The sequence below is a fragment of the Clinocottus analis genome, unplaced genomic scaffold (assembly GCF_023055335.1).
Source record: "Clinocottus analis isolate CAN_PGR_092001 unplaced genomic scaffold, fCliAna1.0.p SCAF_3, whole genome shotgun sequence".
NCBI classification, from domain to species: Eukaryota; Metazoa; Chordata; class Actinopteri; order Perciformes; family Cottidae; genus Clinocottus; species Clinocottus analis.
The window spans coordinates 16,150,279-16,171,041 of NW_027176042.1; the positions used below are offsets into that span (position 1 = coordinate 16,150,279).

Sequence of the window (20,763 nt, forward strand, 5' to 3'; positions counted from 1 at the left end):
AAAGTACAGTTGCAGTCCTTGTGCTACAGTATATCTTGTTTCTGTTAAATAAGTTGTTTAATTCGTTCAAAATACCTTGTTCTTATATTTTGGCACTGTCCGCACTGCGCGTCTTTAACAAAGTTGGTTGTTTGTTTTTTACATCTGTTTTTGAATTACTCAAACAAAACAACGTGTTATAATTAGTGCACTTTGGAGGTGGTTCCACCCCAAACCTCTCTGCTGTCCCTGCAAATGAAACACAGAGATATTAACGCAAAGTGTGCAAATGGAGCATCAATCTCAACGTGGTGCGACAGCCTAGTACTCACATGCATGACTCATGGAGCCTGAGCTGTCAGGTGGTGCAGCTCAAGGCGAGCAGGGACGCAGATGTCTACACCAGAGGGCGATCTGCTCCAACAACAGCTCACAGCGACGAGCAGCCAGGACCTTGAAGGTCCCTGAATGTTTGATAGATGAGCTTTGGGAAGTAACGTGAGAAGGACGAAGCGGATTCTGAAGACAAAAGACTGCATTTTTAGGTTGCCTTGCCTTCGGGGCTGAGAAGACGGACTGCACGACTCCTCTTTCAAAGTGCAGGGACATGTGCAGAAAGCTGTGCAGAGACCTGTGCAGAGACCTGTGCAGAGACATGTACAGGCATAAACTAAAACCGCAGCACAAGAAGGAATTAATGAAAGAGATGGCCAGGTTCAATGTGTGTTCAATTTAAAGACAGGTGGAGATGGTTTTTACACCCAGATGTATACATCTGGGCTCTGTGTGTTTGAGTTTGTATTTTGTAATGTTTTATTTATATAAATGTCATCAGAAGTGTGGAAGTAGAGTTCTGATAATTGTCTTCCTGATAGTGTTTCATTGTATTGTAGAATAGTCACAAGTGATGTAACTGCTCCAATACAGATGGATAATGTTGAAGACTCTATTAAAACTATAATATGGCCCAAATATCATTTCCGACAACCCCTAAAAACAAAAAAAGGCCAATTGTTTTGTTTACAACAAAATGCAACTGCAAGCAGAAAGTAACTTGAATATGTTGGTATTTACGTAAACATTCCAATGTTTAAAATGTTTTCTTTTTGTATAAAAAATAATAATAAAAACTAGAGAAGTACAATTCTTTAACTCCTCCATCATGAATAGGCCAACTGTAATACATCCTCGTGTATTTTTATAAAAAATCTTAATCATCGTTCAGATTAATAAGGAATGTGAGACTATCCAACAGTCCAAAACCTAAATATACATTAATGTATTGCTTAATTACTTAAATTCTTTATCAATTGTCAAAATTGTTGGTGATTCATTTCCTGTCCTTCAACTAATTCAACTTATTATTTCAGAAGATGGTTTCAAAACCTTTTTTTCTCTTTTTCTATTGTTACTGGATAATCATTAAGCCTTAAGCAATATTCAACCTGATACATAGTCCTAAAACATGTATAATAATATGAATGACGTATCTGGTGGTTTGTGCCACCAGCGTTATATTTGCAGTTCTTGTTCTCTGAGAGTGATAGCAAAAGTGAGCCTTTATTTCTGCTTTTTCCATCGCTTACAAGATTAAAAACCTTACACTCGCGCCCAGGAGGGCCACATCCGACTGGAATCAGATAAAGGTCTCTCAAAGGAGAGCTCAGTGACTTTCTAATGGACACTTTCCCCTCAGGTAAAAATGTCTATTACAGGATGGACATGTTCTCCTTGCATATAAATGTCTCAATCACAGGAGTGAGAGGAGAAAAGTACCCAGAATCAAAGCTGAGGATATGAAGCTTGTCCTGAGGGTCTGCTGTGAATAAACTGCACAGATTGTTTTGAAACAGCTGTAATCATGATGCAACACGACTCAACTTCAGAGTGTGAAATATCACAGCAGGGTATAAAGTTGCACAAAGAAACAGAACTTTCTGGGTTTCTGACGCAGTGTATGACTCAGATCTGAGCTTTCTATCAGGATTTCAAACTGTATGATCATTTCTTCCCACCAACCACTCATTCAAAAGCATCGCAGATGGCAAATGAAGAGGACCTTTTGAAAGCAGGCGACTCACCCGCAGTGAGGGAACACTGAACCCATGCAGACATCTTGTTATTCATTATGTCACATGCTTGGCCCTCAGCCGATGCCAAAATAGGGAACAGGAATACAAAGAGTTCACAACCTCCCACCTCCTAGCAGGAAGGCAGAATGGCACTGATAGTTTGGCACAACTCAACTAAAATGCCTGGCATGAGACTCTTAATAAGCTGGAACAGGTATTGACAAGCCGAGCCTTCCGGCACTTCAAAGAGGATTTGCCTGTCTCTCAGATATGTTTAATTTTGAGAGGTTCAATTGATGTTGTTTTTTTTTTTGCTCTCAAATGAATGTGATGGATCATGTTCACGCTCTGACTAAAGGTAACAACAATATACCAGTTTCAGTAATATTCAGTATTAAAGCAAATTGACATGTGCTCTACAGCACAGGGGGATCTATTTAATATGTATATATAATGCATGCAATATATTAATTTATTCATATTTAATTAACAATATATATATATATATATATATATATATATATATATATATATATATATATATATATATTTATATACATATATAGACATATAATTGCAAACAATTCGGTTAAAAGTTAAAAGACACTGTAGTTCAAAATAAAATAGTAATCTTAATATATGATGTGCAGGTTTTTGAAGGAGTAATACAGAGCAAAGGCAAAGTAGGGTTTCGACTGAATCTATAAAGCTGAGAGGATTTGTTAGACAGCTGAGGTGTTGGGGGTTATAGCCTGAGGCAGCAAAGAGAGAAAGAGCTCTGCTGTCTGTCCAGTAGTTGTTGAGAGGGTGGTCAGGATTGTCCATTATGGATAACCGTTTGTTTAGTTTCTTTCTCTCCACCACAACTCCAAACTGGTCTGGTCTGCACCCAATTACTGAGCCTGCCTTCCTAATCAGTTCATTAAGTCGGTTGTCACCGGCTCTAAAGTGCACTGGCAACAACAGACTTATTTCAAACATCTTCCTGCTAAAGGAGCTTAGCTTCCTCCGTGAATGGAGTAATTTGTTGCTTCAAATCGAAACACACCAAATGATACTATGACGTTTGAGTTGTGTTTCGCACTAATTAGCTAATGTTAGCATGCTAATGCACTATGAATCGGAACATGGTGAACACTGTCTTCGTCATGTCATCCAGCACATTGCACTGCACCTTAACTGCTTCCCTTCTACTCTGGTACTATACTGGATAGATGCAAACTACATTTCACTGTCACAGTACTTGCTCTATTACAGAATACCTGCTAAACATCATGTTGTCATTGTGAGTGTTTTAGCATGCCGAGATTAGCATGTAGCTTAAAGCATCGTCATGCCCTATAGCACAGCCTCACAGCCACTCTGTGTTGTTACCGAAAAATGTGGGTCAACTTTACACCAATCACTGTCCAATGATGAAGGTGACAAATACCAATTCTAAAATACTCAAAAATAATTGTATTTAAAATACAAGTAACAGAAATATGGTGTATCCCTTTCAAATATGAAATTATTATTTTCACTAAGACAGATGGCCATTTAGAATTTTCTGGATTTCAGGATTTTTCATTACGGTTATTTAATAACACCTTCTGTATGTCAAAGAGGATACCTTTAAAATATATAAATACATGCATTACTGAACTACTAGCATGGCTTTAGATACGTCTATAGGCCTGATCCGGTAAAATCCAGTACTTCCAAAGAAAATAGCAAAGATATGAGAAATGTCTGATTAAATGAACTCATTTCATGTAGCAGATTCGATCAAGCTTGCAACCCCTTTACAGATTAAGAACCACCAGATTTGAAACGAGGGATGCATTAATCTAGTATGCTGAATCGAACCATATTAAGTAGATCATGCATCGGCCATGACATGACCTCATCCATATTTAATGCAGTACAATTCAGTGTTTCAGTTATTCATTCATTCATGCAGGCTGTTCGGGTTTAACATTTGGGGTAAAAATCTGCTTCGATGCTCTACAGCCTGTGTTCATGCAAGCAGGATAAAGACAAAAGAGATGGCAGATTTTTTTGCAGTAATTTATTGTCCATTAAAACATTACCCACAAACCTTAGCTGCAGCTAAAGCACACTTAGGTGTGTTCACACTGATGGGTGCACAGCGGCCATCATCAAAGGACACAATCATCATTGTAACCGTTAAAAGTGTCATAGTTATCATCATAAATCATTTTTACAATCCACGTCATTAACACCACCACCAGTAACCCAACACCACCTGACAATAATCTCCTTCTTAATATTCAAACAAAGTCTTTAATGAAACAGAGTCGACAAAGCGAACGGGGGTCAAATTCAAGCATTTGTTTTGAAGCACCAGCTGGCTGGGATTTATTTCTCAAGGACAACAGAGTCTCAATCAGAGAAAAATAAACTGACTTAATCTGTCCTGATTGTCTAAACCTTCTGGTAATTAATACATCACACATAATTACATAAATCCTGTTTCACTAAACAGATTTACAGAGCGATCTGGAGAAATTTGATGAGTAAATCCCAGAAGTAAAGTCCTGTAGATCTGCTTCTTGAAACGGGCTCCTGCAGATTTGTGCACGTTAAAACAAATACCAAGGATGATTTGCAGATGCTTCCCATTTGACCCGAGTTTGCGTCATACAGCACATATCGGAAACACATCCTACAAAAACAAGGGCACTGCCCTAGTTTTCTTTTACATGGACAACACAGACAACACACACAAAGACATACAGCGGCAAAGGAAGAGTGAGGTGATTTGGAGATTTCAGTTCAACCTGATTCCAAAGTATTCTGTAATAATCACTTTTGGCTGCTGCACGGGTTTTCTGGGCTGACCAGATGGGCTTCAGCAAGCACAACCAAAGCTGGATTTAAAAATTATAGCTGAACCACAGCCGTGCAAACCTCCGCATCCACAGACACATCCCTCAATATGCTGGGCTTGGCTGAGCGAGCAGAGCCTCGGAGCAGACTCTGCAGGACTTGTGTACAACTAATGATGAGAAGGAGCACCTGAGGCACCTGGGGCGACGAAATAAACATGAGTGAGCCTCAGGGGAATTATCAGAGACTCAGGCAGCATCTCTGAAATGCTAGCCGCACATGAATAGCATATTTCGCGCCAGAATCCGTCCATCGTCACCATTTTCCTCGAAAATCGCCACTTCACGAAACATAGAGCTTGATTTCCTTTAATATTTTAAAGGTTTTCAAATAAGTGAGATCAGTTGGTCTTTGTAGATTTTTGGAGGGTTAATTCTTCTTTAACCATTTAGATTTTAAAAATCTGAGACGTTAATCTTTTACTACAATAGGGCTTTTCACACTGCACACAGCCTGGGGCTGAGGGTGCTTTCAAACCGGCACATTCCAAAGAGAGCTCACCCCGACTTTAGCCTCGGGCTGGCATGTGCTGCTCTCCCGAGCAGGGTCAGACTGGAGTTTGTGGGGTTATAGCCTGAAAATCGACTAAACACAGGGCTAAAATGTGCCAGTGTGGAACAGGGCGAAAGTAAACAATGGGATTTGCGTCGTTTTTGTCGTCCAATCGGTGTGGTCACGTCAGTCTAGAATGCAAACAGTCACGCGTTCCAACGACATTCAACCCAAACAGAAGTGTAGTATGGATCTTATAGTCCTGAGCTTAGGTTAACCCTGGGTTGTGTGAAAAGCAGCAAAGTTATCCCAGGGTCAACTCTTAGCCCTGGGATAAGGAGAGCACGGCAGTGTGAAAAGCCTGTAGAGGTCTCCAACTCACGAGGTTATCTACTCAGACTGCAAGATTTAACATTCTTTTGATTTGAAGACAAAATGATGAAAGATCACGACAGAGAGCAGACGTGTATTTGAATTCAACACTGACTTGGACAGAAAAACCCACAGGTATAGTGCTGATGGCGATCACACATGAGGCCTTGGTGCAGAAACTTAAACATGAGTCAGCACGATGAGAGACTGTTTGCTTTTAACCCTTGCTACTTTGTGTTGAAACATGCAAATCCTTACTCCATCGGGAGCAGCACATTTCTCTAACTTCAAACACTCATTCCTCCCACACATTGGTAGGGCGGGGCGGTGGATAGGGAAACTACCTCTTCGTTCATTTGACTTCTTTTGTTCTAGGAGACGTGGATCATTGCTGCTGCACACAGAACAAGAGCTTTCCTTACCACGACGAAGACTTAACAGACACATGTGGACGCGACCCACAACGAGGAACCAAGGGTCATGTCTCAGACGGGAGTAAAAAGTGCCAACCGACCTGGAGTTCAAGGTCTACAGTCGGCCAAACAAAAGCCCGGTGCTGTCAAACACATTCCACACACAAAGCTAAGCCAACAGTACAACACAGAGAAGAAGAGTGACCCGTCTTCAGTGTCCTCTTGCCTGGAAAGAGCGGAGACGCCAAGTTGGACAAGTCTGGAGCTTGACAAGGAGAGCAATGCCCCCTGGGAGAGTGCAAGGTAGGCACTGGGGCTTTCAGAGCGGGAATCGCTTTTTATTATTATTATTATTTTTTAACATCACTGCCACAGACACCAGAAGAGCCCGGGGGTCCCTCTGTCTCCACTTAATGTCCTCTTTTCAATTAAAGATGTGGAATGAAGCTGGAGTGCAGGTCATTATTGAATGGTTGTTTAAAGTCACAGAAAAGTAACAGCGCAGGTTTTAAGAGCAACATCAAGCACAATTCTTGAACTGAAAGAAATAAACATTTCACACACCCTATTAAACTTTTTTTTTTTTTTAATTTAGATTTCTTGAAAATCTTTTGAAACCTACAGAAGTCCCGTAAAGTATCTGTCAGGACCGTACGCGTGTGACGCAGCTCTTAAAGGCGCACGGTGTTGATTCGCAGCGGCTGCACGTTCTTGCCGTTGGCGTGGCTCTGACCCGGGCTGAAGTAAGGGAAGACTTTGGCCGGGAATTTCTCCCGGTAGGTATAAAGCCAGGACATGTCGTCTGCGTTGTAGAAGATGAGCAGGCCTTTGTGGTAGTCGAGGTACACCCCCACTTTCTCCAGCTTACTCTTTACATTGAGGCGGGTCCACGGCTCAGTGCAGGCGCTATACTGGTTGCCGTCGTGCATAACGATACAGTAAAACCCGCGGGTGGGCTGGATCTGGATGCTGCCCTTGCGGCTGACTGTCTCGTGGGCCACGCCGATCATCCACTGGGTCTTCTCCGACACCATCACCTCCCAGTAATGGACGCCCGACACAAAGCCTTCAGCGCCCAGGACAGACACCTCCACGTCGAAGCGGCGCGGGGAGTCCTGCAGGGGTTGTGGATGGAGATTCCCGTAGGCCACGATGGTGCAGTCGTCTGAAAGGATCAGTCTTTGATGAGCTGTGATGGGGTCGAGGGTCAACGCTACTGGCACTGAGGACGAGACAGTTTTAGAACAAAGAGTCAGCAGTTATCTTGGAGAAAACAGTCAGCCGAGATAAACAGGCCAGTCATGCATACAAGTAAGAAGGAAAAAAACTAAACAAACGCATCAATATATCATAACAGAGCTTGGTCAAACAGAAAAGCGAGAAAGACTGCAGCGTCATTCTCAGAGCCACATTTGTCTTTATTGTTGCAGTTGCAGTTGCTGTGTGAACAGATTTATGCTGAGGTAGTAAGTAAATACATCCAAGCCACTCAGGCACTTTACAGAAGAGGTGGGGTGAAGGTTATGAACTGGTCTCTGAAATGCTGAGAAAAATATACACTGAAAATACTTTGACCAGGAGGGCACTGAAAATGGTTTTGTTTTTATTTTCCAACGTAGCATGGACTACGGAGGGAAATAAAATCAAGGAATCGATAAAAAAGCTTCCCGTCTGCGCTCCCTCATGGAGACTGTTAACTATTTTAGTCCAGTGAATCAGCTGCCTGTCATCTCAGCTCCTCCGGAACTGTACTGTCTAACATTTAATGTTAACTTAGTGGAGGCCAATTACATTTAATTTGCGGTGCTCGAAGCATTGAAAAATTGCCTTTTTAAAATTATTCTATGAGAAGGGGTGCATTTTACTATTATCTGACAGTTTTGACCATATAGACCGATAGGAAAGATTGGGAAAGTGCAGATGGAGAGGACATTCTGCAACAATAGTTACCTGGTGGGGGACGTTACAAAATGCACCTTGTCCTGTGTTCACACTACAAGCGACTGAAGTAGAGACAAAACGGCTATTTTCCATTGATGTGTTGTTCACGCAGTTATGACATTAAGATGCTCTGGGAAGATGGAACGAAACAGGGAGAACAAAAACATATGCTTGGTTGATGCTTCGCCACTGAAAAGAACAAAAAAAAAAGAAAATTGTGAACAGCTCTTTTTCTTTTGGAGCTTGTGTCGTCCGTCACACATCAACAGCGGGTGTGAGCTGGTGGCTTTATGTCGCCCCTTGCTGTGTTGCTCGCAGTGTGAACACAGTGTTCCCACCACAGGACACCATTTAAAAACCACATAAAAACAAAAAATGGCCTTTATTCTATCTTGACAGAAACTATGTCCAGGTCACTCTGAAGGGATCTCCTCACTGCGCAGTTTCTAGCTTGAGTTGGAGAAGGAGATCAAGCATGCCCTGTGGTAACAGAGGACTGATGGCTTGTTATTAGGCGACGCCATTTACTGCTGCTCAACGTTTATTTCAGGCAGATGAGCAACATTTTTTTTTATCATCCGTTTTACCTTCATGTATAAACTCTTCACAGTCAAGTGCTCTCCAGAGGCTGATGGTGGAGCTCAATTGGCACACTATCAGACCACAGGAAGAGTGCAAACAATACAGTGAAGCAGTAATTACAGCGAGGGGAGGAGCTGTTCCAGCTCGCTCCACATGCTCCAGGCTCGCAGGAGGCGTTTTTTTCCGTGGAGTTATGCGATTTTAGGGAGGGAGAATCGGCACCCATGTTTGCTGATTGGGGAACCAAATCAGAACAATAACGGCTTGTTCTATTTGCTCTCAGGAAAGAGTGGGGAAACCATTTTTTTTTCAGTTCCTCTACATTTATATCAAGATAAAGGGAGGTGAAACGACTGGCGCCCGGCCAGAGAGGGCAGGACAATGCCTTCTCTAGTCAATGACATCTCCAGTGTTTGTTACAATCAAGTCATTAAAGTTTCATAACCTGAGTGCCTCTTTGTGTCATACAGAGAAACCTGCAGGCATACACGTATCAGCCGAGAAACCATTTTTCCCCCTGAACATGAGAAGGGTGGAAAAAAAAGAAGAAGCACGACGTCTGGTAGTTATTCTCGCTAACCCATCAGTGACAGCGAGGGATGATGGCAGGAATGTGTTTATTCCGTCTCAGGCAACCGCTGGTGATGGATCGTAACCAACTGTTCCATTTGGCAGCCAGTCAAGGGAGGGGGGCCCCCTCCTCGGCCCATAGCGGGCTGAAATGGAAGAACTGATTGAGGGAGTAAAAAATACCTCAACACATTATTCTAAATAATCTCCTGCGAGTGAGTAATGGCTGTAGGGCAGCGGGAGAAGAGCTCCTCGAGGCCCTGACGAACACAGGAGGACATTGCCGCCCTCCAGGTACGACCAACATTTGTTATCAGAGGAGGAGAAAAAGAAAGGACAAAAGATCCCAGCAATCCTAATTCAGGGATGGGTTCCTGCTTAGTCACACATTCAGCTTCTGAAGTAAAATTAGATAATCAAATAATCAATCTGTTTTAAAAGGAACATTTACACATTAGGCAAGCAACCGTAGAGACGACTGTGGCTCAGTGGTAGAGGAGGGTCGCCCTTCAATCGTGATCATATCGACGTATCCTTGGGCAAGACACTCAAACCCAAGTTGTTTCTGTAGCTGTGACTACAGTGTGTGAATATTGGATGAAGGTTAGTTAGTCCTGATAAGCAGGTGGCATCTTGCTTGGTAGACCCTGCCATTAGTGTACAAATGGGTGTAAATTGGTGAATGACGACACATATTTTTGAGTGGACTAGAACAGCACTACACAAGTACAGTCCATTTACACTTTACACTTTGGAAAATATTTTTTTTTGTCTGTGACCGTGAGATGAAGAGACTGCAAACACTCTTCTATCTGTTTAATATATTAAATATGAGTCTACAGCCAGCTGGAAGATGGTTATCTTAGCTTACCAGAAAGACTGAAAAATGACTTGGTCCCCAAGCTTTGTCCAAATGTAACAAAATCCTGCTGCAGCATCTCTAAAGCTTGCTAAAAGACAGCAATTAATGGTTTTTAAATGGGCACGTGGCCTACAACTACATCAGCGCGTGTGAGTAAAACCACACAGAATAAACACAGGAGATATCAAGTGTGAGTTGGAGAGGGGCTGGATTTTGTTACATTTTAACGGCCAGACTAGCTAACCGTTTCCTGTTTCCAGCATTTAAGATAAGCTAAGCTTATTGTCTTGCAGCTCTATATTTAACACGAGTGGTATCGATCTTCTCTTCTACATTTAGGTGAAACAAAAAGCATACCATTCCTTTAACACCTTCAGTGCTTTATGCTAAATTGCACACCGTTTATTGACTTACCAGCATGTTTGCGTAACGTAAATGATATGTTCCAGTCATGTTCACATACCTGGTGAGATATCCTGGAAGAGAGACTTCCATATAGTGTACTGTAAGGGCCCCATGTACTTGGATGTCGGGAAGTCTTCATACGTCAGATTGGTCTCATGTATCTTCCCTTTAATCCTGGGACAGATCGAATAAAAAGAAAGAAAAAATCAATCATAGTCGAAATCAAATTTGTGGCTTTTTTTTTCTTAATAACACTGCCTCTGGTTCAAGTAATACTCTGGTTTGTGACTTTGAGATGTGCCATTATTGAACAGCTGACAAACTGCTTCATGAATCTCAAGCAACAGAGATGAATGCATCAGTGAGAGGGAGGTTCAGCTCTAATGCCATTACAAAATGATTCAATATGAACCTCCACATGAATCACTCAGCACACTCCTCTATGTAGTCCAGAGTTCATGCGAGATATTGAGTGGGTTGCTTACCATGTTGAGATATAAAATAACAGTGCAGTATGTTGGAAAGGGGACCTTACTGTAAATATGTGTGCGTTAAGTTAAATATGGTGTATTGTCAGACAACGGGGAACAAGAATACATTATAATTACAATGTTTCTGTGAGCACCATTCAGTTTTTGAAAGATAAAGTGAAACGTACATTGATCATACCAGCTTGTCCGTTATATTTACATACATGTACAATCTCTTCTCACGCATATCATCCTCCTCCAGTTTCAAAGAAATAACACAAATGTTTTTCATCCTGTCATTCTTGCTAGCTCTATATTCAACCTCATTAATCTCCTTAAAGATAATAAACTGTTCAATTAAATCGTCCTCAAGTACCCCTCCCAGATTAAACACTACAGCTGGTTTATTTCAGGCCTAATGCACCATCTGTTCATGGATAATCTGATGCTGTTGCTCAAATCTGTACTTTCTCCAAAATGTAAGCAACTTTACGTTTCACATTAGCAGAGCACACATGCTGAGAGATAAAATCCTTATAACAACTATAACAGAAAATATTTGACTGTTAGCTAAAATGTTGATGTAAGACTTCAAGAGTTGATAAAAACCTGATCCTTCTTGAAGCAAATGTGTTTACAACCACATTTTTGTTCTTATCGGACTGTAGTGAAGATACTGGGACTGCTTTTGCAAACTCAGAGCAGGTGAAGCACCTCTCAGATGTGACGGCTATTCCCTCCAGGAAGTCGTGCCTTCCCGTCTCGTTGAGGCGCTCCTGCAGGATCTGGATGCCCTCCTTGACATCGCGCAGCTGCTGGCTGTAGCGCTGGATCTTGTGCTCGATGTCGGCCAGCTTGCGGGCCGTGTCCATCTCCAGCTCCTCCAGCATGCTCTTCTGACGCTCACGCAGAAAGCGGTGAAGACGTTCGAATGCGTCGCCGATGGTTGCACGCAGACTCTTGGCTGAGGACTGACAAAAAGATAGTTTGCTTTAAAAACAACAAAAACAGCCTGACTATTTATAGGCAGCAATTCAAAGCTACCCGGGCTTGTTGAGTCCCAATAGCCCGACTTTAAATTAGACGTGGGTCAGCAATTCAAGGTCTTACAAAGTGCTCTAAATTGTGTTAATATTACATTAACATAAATTCACTGATTCAATTTTAAAGATTTTAAGGGGCTTACTGAGAACAATGTGTGTTCAACCTTCCACTAAGAGAAAGTAGCTTTTACACTGTTTTAATGAGGAGAAACATACAACAGTGCACTGTAACAGAAATAACCCCAAAGAGGATCAGGACAGGGTCGCAAAGGACATCCCACCTGTGAAGACGTGAGGACAGAGAAGCCGAAGCTGTTACAGGCCGAGCCTACAGTTTGTAGGCGACAGCAAACTGGGAGTTCAAGAAACTGATTTGTAACTGAAGAGGGGAAATGGGAGGCTGGACATTAAGTAGAATGAATCATCGGAGTGTCAACGAAACTTAAGAAGAAAACGTCTTTCAATTAGAAGCATAAGAGGAAAGGAAAGCGGTTTCTTTTAAAATTTCTCTGTCCTAATCAGTCTTTTCTACTGAAAGAGTTAAACTTGTATTTGTAGAATAAAATGACATCAAGCACATGAAAGAGCAGCTTAAAACAAGATAAGTTCATCTAAACAAGAAATTCTGAAGAAACTAGCTTAATTTCTCTGTTGGGAATTACAACCACTCCTCTGATCTTTCCAGGATTTAGGAGCTGTGATCTGAGGTTTAATTAAACTTGCCAAAAAAATTAAATCAATCCTTCAAACAGCAGGCGTGTTCCTCCTTTTCTCTCACAGACCAGGGGCGGTATTCTCCCTCTGCCTGTGGGAAACCTTTCAGAACACCATTTCTCTTCAAGCATTAGAGCTATGACATTAAGGTGGGCTGTATCGCAGCCCTCCTACGTAGTTAAGAGTTGAAAACCGATGGTGTGGAGAAGGAGCAAGCGGACGACAGCAGCAGCCAAGCTATCAGTCTCTGAGTGATGTGTCTGCTGCTTTTGGCCCAGCAGCCTGTGAGGCACTGAGCTGGTGTCTGCAGCCCTTGGAGACAAGAGGCTGGCTACCTAACAAGGAAGCATGTGATCATCAAGGGAATGCCTAGTGGGCCTGTGAATAGGACACAATGCCTCTCCTTCAGAGGGCAACCGTCCAGAGCACACACGAGCCATGGACCCAAATTAAGAGTGCAAGGCAGGCACATTTAGTTTAAGAGAGAGCCCGGCTGTTGCAGTGATTTCATCTCAAAATTAGTAGAAGAAACAAATAAGCAACTCGTTCATCAAGAGAGAAGGGGAAGCCAGAGATTTTACACACCGAAGTCTGTTTGCAGGTCTATAGGCATGCTGCCGTATCTGTGAAAATGTTTTATAAAGCTTTCTGTGGGCTCCAAAGAGCTGAGCGAAATCGGATAAATTGCCTTGAATGATGTCACTTGAGTCAGCATCGGTTGTGGGTGAAGACTAAGAGTTTGAAAATGGAAAACAAATGTGGGGATGTGCAGTTAGAAAGAAGTGAGTTCCCCAGACGTCAGTACCTCCTCATCTCTGCATGAGAGTCCAGTAACCACGAATATAACACACATGAATCTCCGACTGGACTGTCAGCAGTGGAGTTGCATTATGGGTAATGTAGGTACCAGGCTTCAACAAAGATGAATAATGTATGGACAATACCTCTGGCTCTGCAACATTGATTATATCTTTTTTTTTTCACTGTCCATTTTGATACAGACAACGTGATAAAAATGCAAAGTTGAGTACTCCTTTAATAACAATCGGGTAAAAACGCTAAAGAAAAATTACATTTAGCAAGATGAGGCGATGCAGGGAGAAGTTTCATTGTCAGCTACCTAAACACATCAGAGATCAATGTAGTCACAGCGCAGCTCCCTTCCAGGCAGAGCACTCTGCAAATGGATGCAAATCTAATGAGATCAGCTCAATTCCAATGAGTGGGGGCGGGTTAAAGGCCGACCTCTAGCAGTCGGAGCGAGTCGATGGACGGGCTGAAATGCATGAGGCCTGGCTCTCTTTGGTACTGCGACGTTGGACAGCAGGTACAAAAACAAGAGAACGATGAATGTACTCCCTAAACGAAAAAAAAAGACTGATCTCTGCCAGAGAGCCTTCCCTGGTCAGGAGCTTCAATGTAACTCCAGGAGAGACAAGAGTCGTACATCTGTGGAGGGGTGACAGTGAAGGTGTCCAGATCAAACAGACGCTCAATAAACCTTTTTATGGTTAGTCAGAATTGGTTCGGAAGAACAGATTTATGATCACTGACTAAAATACTGTACACGTTTAACAGTATTGTCTGTTTCCTGCTCATTCGGACATTTTCTATAATAACTAACTTTACTAAGTCAGTATTATTGTCTCATTTGGATGTTTAAGATGCAAGCATGGATGTCTTGTTTGAATAAATATCCACACGAGTGGGTATGACTGACTTAATTGTTTTTTAAACGTTTGAAAATAATGATGAATAGACATCTCAAATTGCTTAAATGTATATACATTTATTTTAAGAAAAGCTGAAAACACTTCATCAACGAGAGGAACAGTTGATTGAAAGAGCTAATTTTAGTGATTTGTTATTCACTAAATGTGGTTTTTAGGTGAAAATGCAAAAGAAATTTAACTTCAACTATGATTACATATATATATATATATATATATATATATATATATATATATATATATATATATATATATATAGTATTTAATTGATAGTGTGTGTAAGAAGCTGCAACTTGGATGTATTTGGCTGTTTTGTTATAAACTGAATGTTTTGCACCGTTATGTATGACTAAACCTGAGGCTCTGGGAAATTGTAATGGCCATTTTACACAATTTTCTGACATTTTTATGAACTACATAGATAGTGAAACGGATTTTATTTGCAGCTGTATGCAGCTGATTGATTTCTGCTGGTGCAGCTCGATAAACAAGAATCCTGTTTTGGTACCTTGGTCTCAGTCAGTTGTCTTTGCAGGAGCTGCAGGGCCTCAGTGTGGCCCTTCTCACTGTCCTGCAGGGTGGCAAGCTGCTCCTTCATCTCCCTCTGCAACACAACAAACAACACGTCAGTAACTGATGATTGGAGCTCCACCAAGGATTTCATTGTACTGTATATTTAATAATATAATACAGTATGGCAAAATTTTCAATTTAAAATGCTCCTTTCCTTCTTTGCTCAAACGTTGTCTCAAAACAGTCAGTCACATGAAATATAATGTTCATATTTTTTTTTAGCAAACGTGAAGTCTTTTGCTATTCTATTCCAATTTATTTAAATTGTATTATTTGTGCAAAATGCTCTCTTTGCTCGGGTATGAGGCAGCAAAGCTTGAAGGCTCAGCGACAAAACAAGCAAGGCAGATGGAGAGCAAGATATGAAAGAGATGAAAAGCAATCTCTGGAGATGTTGGGCTGTGTCGGAGAAAACTGGGTCTCATCTCTAGTCAGGCACACACTGGCACAACCTGCACCACTCAGCCACCTTCAAGTCTCCCCAAGGCAGGAACCAGGCTCTGCAGGAGCTGGCTGGGACGGCTGCTGCCACAAATGCTGCTGAGTTTTTTTGTGCAGGTCCCATGCGTCAACAACCAGTGCACCCAAAAAACTCTAATTTAGGTTTTAGGATAGAAGTAGTTCAGCAGATTCCCTCCCTTAAGTAGAGACTTGTTTATACAAATGTACAAGGCCCAAGATACAGCCTGATATTTTCCATGTAGAATAAAGAATGACAAATGAAACGATCAAGAGTTTGAAATTCAACTTCTCAAACCCTTCCATTTGTTGATGGACACGTGCTGGCTCTTTTGAAAATACAGCGTTACAGACTGAGCAGTCCTACCCAGGTATGTGAGGGAAGTACTAACGTCTGTTACTACGATGAAGACACTGCATCATAACCTGACCCTTGTCAAACTGATGTGAGTCTGATAAGCATATAATAAGGTTGCCTGACTATTAAAAAGATCTTTTCGGTGATCAAATAGCATTCTAGTAAATATCAGTCGGTGTTTCTTCTTACTAATAAAAGTGGGAAGTTGATAAACAACATTTTATGAAAGAAAAAGAGTAAAACAAAAATGACCATCAGGGAAGAACGCCATTACATTCAAAATTCCAAAAATGGAAATAATAAAATGGGCCGAAAGTAAAAACGATTATATTCAAGATGGCTGCAAATTAAAATGAAAGCATGCATTGGACAAAAGCCACATTCATAAAATGTGTGCCAGTAAAAATGTCATTATTGTTTTTGATCTAATTGAAGGGAAAATAGAAAACTGAAACTACGGAAACCACCAGGGACAAGTCTCATTTATTTCAAACCCACATCATTAAGCCAACCCCTGCTGCTGGTCTCTCTGCTCATGTAACCCGCGTGTCACACAGCGTCACCTCCCCTGAACACTAACTGCGGCAAAAATCCACCAAATGGAACTGTCAGCTTAGCGCGGCTAATAAAGCAAACATCACTCAGCTCCCGGGCTGAAATAAATGCCAGAGTAGATTTCTCCACTGACAGACAAAAAAATACATACGAATTTAACAATCTTCAAACTCAAACAGGTTAAGATAGAGAGAGAAAAACATTGGGAAGCATCAGAAAAACGTGTGACCTCGATGATTAGCTGCAAAATGAACAAAGGAGCAAATGTTGAACGTGAAGCGTGTTTCCTCTCAAGGACAGAAACAATGGAAAACAATGGTTGGTGCAGAGGGGGAGCGTGACTCTCCATGCTAATGACAGGAGTGCGGCAGGCTCAGCAGGCTCTCCGCCTCATCACTGCACGCTTGTCTGCAGCAGGTCAAAGGCCGCTACCACACACTGAGATGGACCAACACTGACAGACTGGCAGAGAAAACATGCTCCTCCACTCTCCTGCTGCTCATTGTCTGACTGACTGACTGACTGGTCAGACAGAGGACAACTCTTACTTAAACCCAAAATAATTATAGATTCACATTGTCCGGAGGGGTGTGGGAGGGGGGGGGGGGATTGAATCATCCTCTGCATTACAGTGTGTAACAAACTGGATAAATCCATTCTGAAGACAACTTGTCGCTGAAATTATAATGTGTACATGTACTGAATTCAAACAGGCAAAGCTGCATTTTAGAAACAGCAAAAATCAGCCTTGGTTAAACCATCTGAATACACTTTCAGGCCCTAAACCTCGTCCATAACGTGCTATTACATAATCCTCTTTAATCTTCCTGGAAGCAAACACTGTCCTTTGAGAATGCCACAGATGGGAGATTTTCTGTGATGATATATAGCCAATACTGAGAGAAAAAAAGCCACAGCTGTAGTGTCCATTACTACACACAAGGGCAAGGCATTAAGATCGGAATTGGATGTGATTCACTGGCATCTCGAGGAAAAGTTTTATCGTGTGACGAAACAAAGACGAAGACTGACAGGGTGTTTGTGTGTTATTGTGTTGTGAATGGAGGCGTCTCTCTCCTGTCCATCCCATCTGGCCAACACAAGTCTGACATGACATTTCCTCAGGACATCAAGTTGCAGGAAATGGGGGTCACGGCTGGGGGATTTTAAATCTAAAATACATTTCATCATGCTGTCATTCCCTTCTTCCTCTTCCTCCCCTGTCAGGTTAGCAGCTCTGGTAGATCTTTACGAGTGAAATGAATAAATAATAGACTATCAGCAAGATTGAGAATGTGCATGGAGCTTAACATTCCTCAAACTTTCCTTACAGCTGCGAGCTTGATTATATTCAGCAGCTGGTTCAGGATTGAAAGAGCGTTATTGGCTTGAAACGGCCAGCCCCGGAGAAGATTGAACAAAACAACATGCAGTGCCACAGTATGAATAATAAAAAGCCTACAGGATGGGAAACTTCCTCTTGCACACAGACAGACTAGCTTCCAGTGATTGCATTCACATGCACTGATGAAAGGGAAAAAACAAACAAACAAATAACAAATTACACTTGCAACTCCTCTCCTGACTGGAGGACATACAGAATGCCCAATACACTACTTAGACTTAGAATTAAAAGAGGAATTTCTTTCTTCGGTTCATCATTAGATAGGGACTCAAACCCCACAGAGCTCACAATAACTCAATACACTGCAAGTGATTTTCACAAGGGCAGTTTTGGCACAACCTTCGTGGAGCTGTCAGATAACTGACAGGGTGGGCAAATAGGACGCCAGCCAATGACAAAGCAGCGAACACACTGAAGCTGTCACAGGGAGGCTGGGAGCTTTATGTGCTTGTTGTGAAGCAATATGGACCGGCTATGAACAGAGTCGCAAAATCAACAACATCCAAGGCCATCAGGATATTACATGAACTCAAACGCCACAATTTATCTTCATGTTCATGTTAAGTGTCTGGAGTACAAGGTGCTTTCACAGTACAAGGTGCTTTCACACCGAATCTGTTTGTTTGACTTCAATTCAATTATCTGGTCTGCTTTGTTGTAGTGTGAAATAGCTAGTGTGGTCCTAAAAAACAAAAGTAGATTTTTGTGATAGTAGATGTCTTTTTATCATAAGTGACTATAGCGACCACACAGTAACTATCCATATATTGTATTATGATACATAATGCCTCTTGCTTTTCCTGGTTCTCCCTTCCTACTTATATACACACAATCCTACCTGTATTTATATGTTATGAAATCTAATCTTAGCTACCTATATACATATTATTATATATAATCATACTTACCTATATGCATTATGATATCCAACCTTACTTATCTATATATGTTATTATAAGTATAACTTTCCTTTGTCTATACATCATATATAATCTTACCAATGTCTACACATATTGTGATATATAATCATACCTACATATATCTATAAACTTTATGATGTATAATATCTGGATATATGTACCTACATATATCCATTTATGATTTATAAACATACAACTCTATCCATGTACATTATGAGATCTAATCTTATGCCCCTGTGCTGATGATGCAAGATGACATCCCCAAATCTGTCCAATCAATGATTTATGTGTCTAATTGATTTAATTCTAATTGTAAGATGTTCTAACATTCACTCCTGCTAAACCATGTTGGATTTCATTGAATCCTGGCTGAGAAAATAAGAACCATCAAAACATATGTCATTGTTAGATTCAGCAGGAAGTAAAGTAAACATGGCACACATGAGTCGAAAGAGAAACAAACAGAAAACAGTGAAGGATAAAAGATAGATAAAAGATAAAATATCTGCAAGTAGAACAAAAGGAAGTGGAATTTTACAAAGTGCTGTGTTTTCTAATTGGAAAACACAAGCCCAGAAAAAAAAAAGAAGAGAAAATACACAAATGAAACCAGCAATGAACCGGGCCGGTCATCTCATCAACAGCTTGTCCTGATGAAACATGGCGACTAGCTGTCACCGTACAGCTCAACAGGTCACAACGCTCGATCACAAACCTAGTGCAGCATGAAGACACTGAGACAGTGACTGAGCTAACAGCAACAAGCAAACATCAACTCTTAGTGTCACGAACAAATTTTTGTATTCATAGAATATTTCTCTCTTCTCTGACACACTGTTCTTTCAAGGACTGCCATTCAGCACAAAATCAAAATGCAGACCAACAACCTCTGGGAATGTAACACATTGTGTAAGCAGCCTTTTCAAAAGTCATCACTCTCGCAGCAGAGGCCATTATATAAGAGACCAATCACAAAAATGTTTCACCTGTCTGTCTGGTGTGACAGCTGCTTGCCCCACTCCTGCCCCGAGAAGCAAACAAAACAAAAACTTGTGAAAAGAAAGAAAAAAAAGGCAGAAAAACTAAAATGTTATCTCGACGCTGCAAACTCTGGCACATCTGGAACAAGACATCAAATTGAGCTCAAGCTGCGGCTTACATGCCGCAGCCGTGTTTCCTCTAGCATCAGCAGAGCCTGCAGCCTCTCCAGGGGGACGAGTGCATCCCCGGAGCCGGAGCCCAGCCAGCAGAGCAGGCAGAGGCCAGCTGACTGCACTGCACTGGCTCAGAAGGCTGCAGGACAGACCTCCAACATCAGGCCCCGAGAGACAGAGGTCGGCTGAGAGAGCCCGTTCAGTCCAGACTGTCTCGGTGTGTGCGTCTACTGCACGCGACAGGCTGTGGTACTTTCAGCTCTGGCCTGATGGAAGACATGAAAGATCATCGTTATTAGGACGTTATTTTCATGACTGGTTAGATATTAGATAAAATTAAATGCCAACAAGTTTGATAATTAATTGATGGTTTAAATTGAATGTCAAGCAAAAAATACAAAACTCTGTTTCCAACTTCTCAAATTTAAAGATTTGCCTGTAAATGAAATTAAATTGGTTTTTGGTCCGATAACAAATGTGAAGAGGTCGCCTTGAGGTCACCCCTTAGAAACTTGTGATAAGCATTTATTGACTGTTTTCTAAAATTAAGATATTTAGTTTACAAACAAAGGGAAAGAAGCAGCAAATTGTCAAATAGAATTAACTGAAACAATAATATTTTGGTATTTTCTGCTTCATAAATGATTTAAAGATTAATTAATACATTTCTTTGGACTGATTTTCATCTTTTTTTTTATCCACTCTTGATTATAGTGCAATTACTAATTTGTTCAATAACAATTAGGTAAATTAAGCGAACAACTTGTAAAGACAAAAAGGTGAACTCATTTCGCTTTATTAC

At 41.3% G+C, this 20,763-nt stretch overlaps 1 protein-coding gene across 3 annotated transcripts in view; it reads right to left on the bottom strand.

The window, feature by feature from the left end:
- Positions 1-4,104: 4,104 nt before the first annotated feature.
- trim62.1 (tripartite motif containing 62, tandem duplicate 1) overlaps positions 4,105-20,763 on the bottom strand; it is a 30,516-nt gene continuing 13,857 nt past the window's right edge. For 2 of the 3 annotated variants that reach the window (XM_068594737.1, XM_068594736.1), the window contains exons 3-6: positions 15,046-15,141; positions 11,765-12,021; positions 10,639-10,754; positions 4,105-7,442 (exon numbers count right to left, since the gene is read on the bottom strand). In XM_068594737.1, the coding sequence (XP_068450838.1) occupies positions 6,892-7,442; positions 10,639-10,754; positions 11,765-12,021; positions 15,046-15,141 (1,020 nt within the window). In that variant the 3' untranslated portion in view covers positions 4,105-6,891. Of the gene's footprint in view, positions 7,443-10,638; positions 10,755-11,764; positions 12,022-15,045; positions 15,142-19,966; positions 19,998-20,763 lie in introns of those variants that run through there. The other variant, XM_068594738.1, reaches the window with a different exon arrangement.